The sequence below is a fragment of the Lagopus leucura genome, unplaced genomic scaffold (assembly GCF_019238085.1).
Source record: "Lagopus leucura isolate 7727_CA_CO unplaced genomic scaffold, USGS_WTPT01 Super-Scaffold_1, whole genome shotgun sequence".
NCBI classification, from domain to species: domain Eukaryota; kingdom Metazoa; phylum Chordata; class Aves; order Galliformes; family Phasianidae; genus Lagopus; species Lagopus leucura.
Window position 1 is genome coordinate 10,394,314 of NW_024962250.1, and position 12,614 is coordinate 10,406,927.

At 37.7% G+C, this 12,614-nt stretch overlaps 1 protein-coding gene across 2 annotated transcripts in view; it reads left to right on the forward strand.

Annotated features, from left to right (window-relative positions):
- The window catches only part of MAP3K9 (mitogen-activated protein kinase kinase kinase 9), a 90,415-nt gene that overhangs the window by 14,170 nt on the left and 63,631 nt on the right, over window positions 1-12,614 (forward strand). For both annotated transcript variants that reach the window (XM_042862283.1, XM_042862282.1), the window contains exon 3: window positions 6,774-6,954. In XM_042862283.1, the coding sequence (XP_042718217.1) occupies window positions 6,774-6,954 (181 nt within the window). The remainder of the gene's footprint in view (window positions 1-6,773; window positions 6,955-12,614) is intronic.

The following is a 12,614-nucleotide window of genomic DNA, read 5'->3' on the forward strand; positions in this document are numbered from 1 at the left end:
AAGCCTTCCAGTAGCTGAAAATGTTTGGACTGAGCATAGATCAGTAAGACAGTTAAGTGGACTTGGATAAAGTGAAGATTCTACCTAGATTGTAAGGAAAAGATTACAAAAACATTTTAAACTGAAATTGGCTGCTCTAACTCTGAAATTCCAACGTGTGTGTGCCAGGGAGGAAAATGAAATACAAGAGTAGTATTTAACTTCTGTGTTCATGGACCCTCTGCTCAGAAGGGAGTTCTTCAGAAAGTGCCTTCTGAGCTGATCTGGTTTGGATAACTGTATTCTGGAAAACAAGAATACGCACATTTGAAAACACACAAGGTCGAGTGAAGAGCTTTTGTTCAAGACAAGGTTTCCTGTAATGAATTGGCATGTTCTGCTGTGTGCTAAGTGAGAGACTGGATTGGATCCTTTAACACTGATCAGATGTCTTCCCCTCTGGTATACTTTCAGCTTCACGCAGCCTTTAACTGACTTCTAGTAGTTATGTAAGGCTTTTTTTGGGGGGGTGTAAATTAGGAATTTCCGTTGGAAAAGAGGTCAGAATATCCTGTTTCCTTCAATTCTTGCACTTGAGGACACTTCTCTCTGTCAGGGAGAAGTGTTATGGCAGTGCTTCCTTATGGGGATGTGGATTGCCCTTAAATCATTCAGTGGAAAAGTCTTGCAGCTTTCAAACTAAAACTTTGGTCAGGTTTTGTGCATTGGAAGATCTCAGAATGAAACAGCATGGTTTTCCTTAAAGATTTTACTCTGTTCATTTCTTTCTTAAAAACTCTTATCTGGCATTTGATGGACTCAATATCTGATATTTCTTGTAGTTCATGAGTTATCTTAATAGAGGAGGCGAATGGTTTGAGGCTTATCTGTTATCTGATACAATTTTTTTTTTTTTTTTCATTTTGGAAAGTGGAAGCCATAGTGATCTATTCTGTTTGCATGATAGAGCAAGAAATAAAATGTGTCCACTATCCCCACTCGCAGTGAGTGCTCAGCTGCAGCAGAAGTCTTTTACGTTCCAGCTATTACAGGATAAGCATTAGTTCCCATTTGTAGCTGCTTGCTGACCTTTACTGCTGTCAAAAACAGTGATCATAGAGTAACAGTGAGTCAGATATGCATAGATGAGTGAAGGCTTGTGGGGGGAAGGGGGAAAATTCAGTTACTAGGCAGTTGTATAGGTGTTTGAGTTTCTCTGAAGTGATGGGAACATCTAACTGCAGAAAAAAAATCATGGTACTATTTTGAGAATGTCTCTACTCTGAGTAAATAGCTCTAATTTTTTCTATGTAGATTTAAATTCCTCTGCTTTTTTTTCCTTCAACCTTGGAGTTCTTAAGCAGTGATCTTCTCAATTTACAACCTAACAAAATAGGAATAGATATAGTGAAGCTGTGAGAATAAAGGAAAAATCTAGCATGAACCCAGATGGATGTGGGAAACTAGGAAATAAACTTCATTAAGTCTTTGCAAGAAGTTAGATGGCTACTTAACAATTTAACTATAATAGTTAAATAGTTCAGCATCAAGTAAAATAGCAGATTACATCCTGATCTTATTTATAACCTTTTCTTGCTAGTGTTACTCACCCACCATTACTGCTGCCATCTTGGATCTTAGACTGTGTAACCAGATGATTGTGCCTCTAAAGAAGACAGTACAGCACAGAATTCAAACCTGTCAGCAGCACTGTTAATTGCAGGCATCTTTTCAACAGCTGTGAAGACTTAACAGAGATAACTTCAGAATATAACAGTGGCTCACACAGTTTAGTGTTCTTTTATCACTAGTTAATAGTTCTGTTGTTTTGTGATCTGTTGTCTTTATTGGACAAAAACTACTTGCAAGTATAAATGTGAGGTCATCAGTCAGCCTTTTAATCAGTGATAATCCCAGTGTGTCATAGACAACAAACCCAGCTTTCCTCTCTACCCTCAGAGTAGAGATCCTGGTTTTCTAGCCTCCTTCCTTATTTCTTCCTGTATGTTTTTGATTCTCATTGTATACTCAAGTCCTCATTTCTTTTTTTAACCTCCCTTCAGTTAATGATTGTCAGCCATTCCCATCAGACTTAATGTTCATTAATGTATAATCAATGAATATATGGATGCTATAACTAAGAAATGTACAAGAAAGTTAGGCTAAACAGGTTATCACACTAAAGAAGAATGGAAGGAAAGCTTACCCTTATCCTGGGCTTGCTGAGAAGACTCCAAGGGGAGCCATCTCCAAAAGAGATCCTTCCCCACTGGCAGTCAGCTCTTAATTGGTGTTGGTGAGGTGGAGCCAGGCTTCACCCCTTCCGGCAGCACGGATGAATTGCCTTCACTTCTGCTCCCATGGCTGACACATTGCTTGCCTCAGGTGGTCAATCAGAGGTTCAGGCTGTAAATTTAGCTAGTAAATTTTTATTCTTTGGAGTCAACTGTAAGCTGGACCATGAAAGAAACTATTTGTTGATTTCTCTCCTGTTTCTTAATAATATGTACTGGGGAGGGGAGCAGGAAGTTGTTGATAGAGCTGTGTCATGAAATAATGAGAGTGGCGGCGAGTTTGGTTAGCCATTGTGGCAACATGGGGGAATGTTACTTTTCTTGTTCAGTCTTAATGAGTTTTATCTCAAGTCAGGATTTTTCAGTTTTCTGAGTGTAGGAGACCCTTATTTTTCTATCTTCATTTCTAAAAATGTGATATTTTTTACAATGAATGATCATCCTATAATAGATCTCCTGGAGCACTCTGCTTTTGAAGCGATAATGAACTTCAGCATAATTGAAGGTGAGTTCTGTTCAGCACTTCCAGAAATCAGAAGAAGAGATGACATAGCCATATTTACTATATATATATTTTACTATATTTCGTCTTATGGTCAAAACTAGGTGACAGTGAAGAGCCACTTCCTACCAGTTCTTTGGTGTTATGGGTGCAGGTTAAAATATTTATTTTGTCCTATGTGGTACCAAGGACAGTTCTATTTCAGACTAATGTAACAACAGTACTATTCTGATCTAGATTTGCTGTCCTCCTAATAGAACAATATATTTCTGGAAACTTTAATTAAAAGAATTTCAGAGCACTGACAAAATTTTGCAGCTATGAGTATATTGATTTTCACCAGATGGCTCTCTGATGTTCCAGCAGCCGTTGAGGAGAGATTCACATGGTTTGAGTGTGAAACTTGACACAGATGTGCCTCTGGTTGTAAGAGGTCTCTTTAGAGAGTAATTTGGGTATGTATATTAGATTCAGGCTTCAAATCTCTTTTTGGAGAGACTGTCACTTAAGGTAATGGTGGGAGCCTGGGAAGACTGCTGTCTGGGATGATGTGAGTTTGTTTCATTCAAGCCAACTTTTACTGTTATCATCTGTGGGGATAGAGAAGGGATGGAGTGTGAAGGTGACAAAATCCCTCTTTTCAATATGTGAAGCTATGGGAGGTGTGCATCTCTTTCATGTTTGCAAGACAGAACTTAGTCTCTATGAAAACGTTCATCATTTGCCTTCCACCTTTCTCTGATTTTACAGTTTATGGCAGAGTTGAAACCTGACTAGCATTTAATTGGTACGTTTTTAATTTGTGTATCTTCAGAATCCATTTACACTTCTGCTGTGTCTGGTCAGAACCAACCACTGTTATGTTGAACTAGTGCAGTGTTCAGTAAGAAAACTAGCAGCTTTAAGTTTTGATATTTTCTGTGCGAAAATGAACACAAAATAGTCCTAGGTATGTATAATCTGCATATTAAACATGGTAGTGAAAATTCGTGAGTTGCCAGTAAAACTTTAATATTCTAACATGAAACTCCACATTTAGTACTGTCCTTAAAGGTCGCATTAGACCAGAGCAGTCTTAACTCTGTCCTTTTAGCTGTTAATCTTGCACTGTCTAGTGCACCATGGAGCAAGCATGCTGAAAAGTACTGAAAACAATAAAAGGCAGGTTTTCTTAGCTCTAGCAAGACATAGTTCATTGATTTGCTGTCACGTCAGACAGAATGACTAGACACTGCACCAGAGTCCCGTCAAACGGTCTTTGTATTTATTCCACTTTACAGTTTTCTTCCTGTTAGTCTGTCTGTTGTCAAACCAATGTTAACTCATTACCTAACTCACCTCTGTGTGATGCAAACTTTTCCCTGTATGCCAGGCAACTTTCTCACAAGAGACTGATGTCGAGGTATCCTCGGTGCTTCTTGTAAGGGACAAAAGGTATTCTTAAAGAGCAACTGAGAATCTCAACAGGAATTTTCATTTCTGAGAGAGAAGTCTGGTCTTCGTTACCTACATAAGAGGAGGCCCAGCATTTAATTTGTACCTTCTCATCTGTCTATCTCAGCTGTAAAGTGTTGTGGTTGCCTGTTGTCTTTCAGGACTGGCATTTTGCTGACTCTTAAGAAGTTAAACAGTGGGACTGAATCATGAGCAGTAATGATTCTTCAGTCCTTGTAATGAAGTTAATACTAAAATCCTGGTAGTGCAAATGACATACCTAAGTGATGTGCATTTGTCTTCATGACTGCCTCATCAAGGGCAGATGTTGCTAGGAGCTAATAGGGTCTATTTGGATCCATTCTTGTTCTCTCAACTGGGACACCTTGCGATATAGAAGGGCTGGCTTGCTGGGCAGGATTCATCTGAGCTATAATGAATTCCTCCCTGTCAAGCACTTATTTTCTGAAGGACAAGTTCAAAGGAATATTTCAGGAATATATGCAAATTTATGTAGTGCTTCTGGGTTATTATGCTTATCAGTACACGTTCCATGAGATATCCCTCACCTAAAGTTGCTACAACTTGTTTTAAACCTCCATGCTTTGCTTTGCTACACTTTAGGCAACAAACATGGTGTTGGTGACTTGCTGCTAATCACCAGGTAGGCTAGCTGGGTTTTTGGTATAGATGCTCTCTCTGGATGTTTCTGTTGACTTCTTAAAAATAACTGTATCTGGCAACAGTTCTGCTCCAAGTGGTCACATCTATTTGCAGATGATGGCAAGGTAAGTAAGTTAACTCTGCAACTGCTGCAAGTGTGGGGAGTATCTTATCTGTGTTGCAATTTGATTCTAGTAAGTGCAGAAGATGTGGTACTTGCAGAAGAGGACTTGCGTTAAAAGTTTTAAATGGGAGGCAATAACTGGTTATGTATCGAGCTCACAAGAAAGAGGCATTTCACTCTTGCAGATCAATATGGTGTGTGTGTTGTCCTAGCAACCTGGCTTGTGTTCACTGTAAAGGAGATTAAGGGGGAAACTGAAAGGAATTGATATTTCACCTATTTACAAGATACTTCATTGAAAACTGAATGAGTACAGGAGAGAGAGTTGAGGCTTTGGGCTTGAAAATCTGACAGATAGGCTAGAGAGATTCTTGACAGTCAGAAGTGAGCCTGTTGGTACTGACTGCGATGAGGAGAACTGTTTTAGATACTAGAGAGAGCTTTAATTCTTAAAATTAACTTATGTATTATTATTATTATCATTATTATGTATTTAATTCTTAAAATTAACTTATGTATTAACTTATGTTGAGGTTGCAGAGTTCATTATTATGGGGAAATAAGAGGGGAACCAAGGATGTAACTAAGGAATCAAGGACTTGAAGTAAATGCAGCTCTTTTATTGTCCTTCTCTGTGGCCTTTTGTTATGTTAATTTATCTTACAGCCTATATCTGACAAAAGGACCAGTTTATGGATACAAAAGGTCTGTGTAAGTACTAATTATTTTCTTAGCTCTACGATAGAGAAAGGTAATTAGATTTAGATAATCTCTTTCGGGGAAGGTCTGTAAAGCCAAACTGTGATATTTGGCCCCTTGTCCTGCTATTGAGATCTGCCTTGTGGAGTGCAGGTTATCTTGTTACTTGTGCTCCTGGATGGGAGTGAAAACATGCCCCATACCCATGGTTTTCTTTGTTTGCTTTGGAGTTTTTCTTTATTTTTACAACATCACCATAACTCTATTGTTGTTTTTAAATTTAAAATTCGTATTATTTCTGCTGATTATTTAGGCGCAATCAGTACATTCTAGAAGAAAAAGAGCATGAGACTTAGGAAAGTTGTTCACTCTTGCAATCAGGAGACTTGCTGAGAATTTCTATTAACAATTCTTCAGCTGCTAGAAATAATAATAGAAAAAGTAAGCTGGAAGATGAGGGCTGAACAAAGCTTGCTTCCGTTCCTCTGTGTCTTGTGGTTCTTTTGTTCCTCGCTGAAGTTTGAGGGGGGAGAGTTGATGAAGTTTTGGTCTGGGCATGTTATCAGTGTTCACCGATCTTTATTTTAGTTGGGAATTAAGAAAAAGCAAATGTAGAGTTTGTGCTCTTAATGTATTTACTCAAGGGGTATATCAGCCTATGGGTGTATCTGGATTAAAAAAAAACAAGTCCTCTAAGCAGTTCAAGAAAACGATTCTATTACTGGCTTGCTGAGAGAGGATTAATTAGGAAATGTCTTCCCTTATCTGGATTTCTAGATGTTACAGTGGTTCACTTCCTCTTAGTAGAGGAATATACAGAGTAACACTGGTTACTATATTAAATAGTTTCGTTTGTTCTCTGAGGTTTGGTATTCCTTTTAGATTTGAAGTTATTTGCTAGACAGTTTTTCACTTATCTCATGACAAGATTAGCTTGAAATAACATGTAACAAGATGAGTTATTTGAATAACTAAAAGTCAGGAAGAATCTTGAATTTTGAGACATCTTCAGTAAGACCTTTTTACATAAATACTAGTCTTACTTTGCATACTTTTTATCCCCTTCCCTTTTCTCCAGTACTGATACTCGAAAAGGTGGAAAATGGAGATCTGAGCAACAAGATATTGAAGATCACGGATTTCGGCTTGGCCAGGGAATGGCATAAAACTACCAAAATGAGTGCAGCTGGGACATATGCCTGGATGGCTCCTGAGGTCATCCGCTCCTCCATGTTCTCCAAAGGCAGCGATGTGTGGAGGTATTGATTTAGCATTAAGTGTTTGGATACTGAAGACCTGCTAGGAAATGTATTTTGTTTGAGAATGAGTGATGAATCAAATGTTAAAATTCTGGGGTTAAGAAAACCGTCCACTGGCTTTCCATGAACCTGACTTTGAGACTACTTTGGTATTAATTGTAAACGCTTTTTCCCTGTAGAAATTTGTGGATCACCTCCTGTGTGCTTCCAAATTTTAGTTGTTCCTTGCATTTACCTTCAGATCATCCTAGGATTCATAGCGTCCATTTCACTATTGGCTGTCATAAAGACATAAAACTGAGCTGTGAAGTACTTAAAGTTGCTGATTTTTTTTTTTTTAAGATTTCCCAAGATTAAGATTACTTAATTTTGATTGTAATTTGTCACAATGCATATGTGCACAATTACACAGTACTTCACGAAGTTCTCCCTGCAGTTTCAGCTTGAGCACAATGTTTTTTTCACTTTCATAATGAGCTCATGAATTATTTATAACTTCCTACTCTTTCTGCATAAAACAACACATCTCTTCTGCAGGTCAGTCTGAGTATGTGATCAATGAGTAGTAATTTGTGTGCATTGTCTTTTCCGTTTAGGAACTGTGATTTTTGAGAATAGGAACTACTTTGGTGGATAGGAGCTGCTTTGATAAGGATTGGCCCATAGAAAAAAGTAGAGTTTGATTATGTCTCTTAAGTGAATTAAATCCAGAATTCAGTAAACAGCTCATTGTTGTCCTAGGATAATGACATTTCTGGATACTGTGAGACACAAATTAGTACTAAGAATCTGAAACAAAGTAGGTAGAATTTTGTTTTCCTGCATGGGGCAGAGGTATTGAAATGTTGAATTGACCAGGTCTTTAGAGCCATAAAAATCTCTCATTAATTATCAGTGCTCCCACGAAGTATGTGCATGCTGTGAAATATGCCAGGAGGAAGAAATATTCCAGCTGGAAGAATTATGTGGCTGTTACAGAAGATATTTGGTGCGGAGTTCTTATTTTCCTTATCTAGTTATGCAGAATAGATAGATAATTTATTTCCTTTTATGCATAAATGTGAGCTTGTTCTGCACGTATTGGTATGGATTGACTTAAGACTATCACTGAATGTGCAAACCCCTATTAGTAATCTGGGAGGAACTGTGAAATAACTAGGCTTTTACTCTGAGTGAATTCTGGCAGGAATAACAAACTGACAGTACTGGTTTGTAATTTTTCTCCTCTGAAACAGTGCCAGGGATTGCCTTTAAGGGCAGGAGGGAGGAAGGAAGAAGGAAAGCTGGAAACAATTCCTCTGTGACTGTAACTTTACTAGTCTGTGCGTACTGAACAGATCGCAAGATGTTCTGCTCCAGTATGGCCTCATTAAAAAAAAAAAAAATAATAATTTTAAGGGTCAGTTTAGTCTTTCTGTGAGGGTAATTTAAGAGCCTCGATATCTGTGCGAAAATATCAGTCTGGTAATTGACTAACTTAGACTGTAAATCATGTGTTTTTATGATTATTTCTCAGCTTCTCAGAAGTAAATTTCTAAAATTTTCATCGCTTTATAGTGATTTCTTTATAGTTAGCAGTCTTTCATTGAAAACAGGTTGAATTCCTCTCAGTACTTTTCCTTAAGCAGGGTAATCATCACTGAAAGTGCTATGATATATTGTCTCTGGGTAAGCCCTCTTCTGAGATGGCCAAAACCTCAAGTCATACTGAAATAAGCTGAAAAAGACATGGTGTTTGCAGCATCTATGTAGATGCTTGCCAGCATAGTCACTGCCACTGTGTCAGTGACTAAGCACTTGATTTTTGTGAAGGCAGCAGTGCACGTATGTTATAAATCCTTTCCCCACCCACGGGCACAACTTGAAATTGTAAACAGAATGAAATTTTTAAATCCTGTTTGATTTGATTCTTGTCCACTTCAGCTTCTTGGTTAATCACTGGTGTTGAGGGTGATTTCTGACTGATAAAAGACCTTCTAGTTAGTCTGTGTGCCGTCAACAAAACTGGAATATTTCTGTCCCTAACAATCACAGCACTTTTTATCTCAACACTTTTGTTGAAAAGCTTGTTAGAATAATACTACTGGCTGAACTGTTGCCCAGCTTTTCAACAAGAATCTTATTGTGTATCTGTTTCCTCTGCACAAATGCAGGTAGCTGCTGAAGAAGGTGCTTGCCAACACTGAAATTTCCTAAATCAGTCTTTTATTCTGTTATAAATAACGTATTTGTACAATTCCTTTCAATAATGTATCAAACTCTTAACAACAACAACAACAAAAATCCCCATTCTACAGAAGCCAGCAAAGAACGTGAGAATGCAGAGGAATACTCCCATGTGTTGATGTCTACCACTACTATCACCATGGTCTTGGCTACTGTAAAGCTTGTTGACAATAGTAGCACTTTGAGAATCTTGCTAGTTATAGTCTGTCTTGCTATGAAAGTTGTTGTGCCTCACCCATACATTTTAGGTGTATAACAGAAACTTTGTGCTTATGTTGCACAAAGGACAAAAGCTACCATTTTGTGTAAGTGTCAGACAGTACCTGTAAGTCTAGTGATATGCTTGAGAGGAGAGTTAGGAATCCATTTTGGATTCTTGGGGATGAAAATGAAGTGCAGATATGACAGCTTATCCAGCACTGCACAGCAAGCTGATGTTTGTAGGAATCAAATTCAAATTTCCATGCCATTTAAATTTTTTGTTTACTACCAACTTCATGTTCGACCTGTGCAGCTTAAAAGAAAGTAGTGTTGTCATCATATGAAGAAGATAAGGCGCAACATTACAGCCTTCATCTGAGTTCTTAAGGTTCCTCAATTCAGATTCATCTTAGAATTATCTACTCTGAGACCAGTTAAATAATTAGGAATTGAATCTCTATTTGGGAATGGAATACCAAAGCTAACAAAAAAGACCTGATTAGCAGATCAAGTTATTTCATGCATTCAGTGATGTAGATACTTTCGTCGCTGGAATACTTCATTTGAATTGATTGCTGGCAAGCACTTTCATCCTCACCTGACTGCTTGCAGGCTTCTGTAGACTTCTGTGTGGAATGAAGAGCTGGCAGATAACAGTTGACTAACAATGCTGTTAGAAATTCATGTGAGAAAATCATACGTAACTGACAGTTGTGAAATAACTACATGTAAACTCTGGAACTACCAGTTGAATAATGTGCAGAAGTACTGTTAATTACCATTAAAAATTTAACTAAGTTCAATTTTTTTTTGTCCTAGCAAGAGTAATATTCTAGTTTCTGTTGCTGCTGATGTCTCCATGGTGTGTTGATAGTGGCTTTATTATAGAAGGTGCTGCACCAAGGGCAGTGCAGAATAGGAACCTACGGTGGAAATGCCATTGAACAATAATAGCGAGAGGAATTTAGTGTTTTTTTTTTTTTTTTTTAAAGTTCACAGATTGGCAAGGGAGGTGGCAAAATGACATCTGAAATCCTGCAGACCTCCAGCCTCCTCCTTCCACAGAATCCAACGTGTAAGATTGAACCTGATGTTAAATGGCTTAAGGGATTACTGGATCACTGGGAAGTGGTTAATTATTCAGTGTCAGTTGACTTGAGCACGTGGTGTGTATCACGTGGTTGATTTTGTAATTAAAGTCCAAAAACTACTAGTAGATGCTGGAAAAATAAATGAGCTTTCCTCCCAGTTGAGAATAAGTGCAACTCATTGATTCTTTCTTCCCAGGCCCTTTTCATGGAAATCTCCGTTCTTTTGTTTTATAATTCATTATAATCCTTTGCTAGAGAATGAATGGAGAATACTCTTCTCAGCAGCCCCTCTCTTGTTGCTTAGTCACTTGGGATGATTTTAGTTAAAATGACACTAGTTATGTGAAAGCAGTATTCTCAGCCTAGTTAGCTAGACTAGACTGCCTAGTTAGCTCAGTGACTACAAGTTAGCTAATAGGCACAAAGGGATGCCGTTAGGTTCTCCAAGAAACAAACCGTGCTTTCCTGCAATATGTATGTCTTGTGTCATATTAAAAAAATAAATGGACAGATCTATATTTAATCTTAAATATATATATATATACATATGCCCTGTATAAGAAATGTTTTGAGCATATCAGTAGCATTTTCCTAACAATTCCATGAGGGGAAGTATCTAATTCCTGCTTTATTCAGAACAAGTGGTAAAGTAATAGGGGGCAGTCTACCGAAGAGTTAACTTTTGATATCAAAACTCTCAAAGCTCTCAACTCTGAAGAGTATTGTGAACAATCAGCGTTAAATAGGACAAGTCCTGTATTCATTCAGCCCAGTATTCGTTTTCTTTCAGTGTGCCTTTTATGCATCCTTGGAGGTCAAAAAGAAAATCTGAAGTCTTTATACTCCTGTTTCTGTTCTTTAAGTGAGGCAATTATTGTAATAAGAAATAATGGAAAGAAATAGTTGATGGGACATTATAACATGAAAAGTGTGAATTATGTAGGAAAAAATTCAAAAGGTTGTGTAGATGGAAAAGTGGTCTTTTGTTTTTAAAACGTAGGCTGTAATTAGCAGTAAAGATGGAATCCTTAGCAACTCATGTTTATTTCATGTTTAAATAGGAAAAGTTATCAGTAAGAGTTTCCAACTTGGGTGACTGCAGTTACAAGGAAAAGGTCTTGGTAGAGGTGGGATGGGGAGATGGCAAAAATAGATTGTGGTGATGAATAATGATTACTTCCAAATGGGTAGAGCAAATGACACTCTGAGCCATGAAGAATAAATGCATATTTTAGCTACCAAGGTTACTCTTTCATGGGACAGCTATTCAGGGAGCTTTTAGGAGGAAAAGCTCTTGATCTTCAGGTGTGCTTAGGAGGCCTTCAAGGTAGTGCAGTGTGCCAGTTGTTAAAAAATACATGCTTTGGCTTAATGTCTTTGCAAGAGAAGTGACAAAGTCTGGTAGAGTAGTGCTCTAATCTGAAGGAGAATAGTAACAATATTGAGAAATTCTGTTTAAAAAAATCAGAAAGAGTGGTTGCACAACTTCATGACGGTCAAGGTGGATCTCTTGGAAGGAAGCTACATGGAAATGCAGAGCGAATGGATAGGAAATGACACCATGAAAGCAGCTGAGAAACAATGGGTCATCTTCAGTGGTGCAGATTTTTATGAGCACAGCATGCAGGCAATGTCCATTGTGACAAAAATGCATAGTTAGTAGTGGTGGCTATGTTAAAAAATAGTGTTTTATAGCTGAAAATTTACTCAAACAGTGTATGATTATGTTCTTTGTATCTGTAGTAGTCTCTGTGGATATAAATAGGAGGCATTAACTTCAAGAGTGGCCTACATAAAACCAAATATCCTGAGGTAGCTTTACTTTTTAAAATTAATGTATTGCTGTTGACTGATGATGTCCAATTTGACTTGGATGGTTTACTGTATCATATCCTGAACTCAAGAAAATGAAGTTACCATGTTATATGAACAAGATTTTTGCTGTTGTGCAAAGGTTACTTAAAGATATAAGGCAGGGCTCCTGACTGCTTCAGGTGCAGTTTTGGACTAGTCAGAGAAATTTCATGGTTAGTCCTTAATTTAATCAGGTGTTGTAAAGAAATGAAGACATTCAGGTAATGGGATTGATTTTTTTAGGACTGGTTTTTACAGAAGTCTCATTTCCTTTGTTTTTAAACCAAA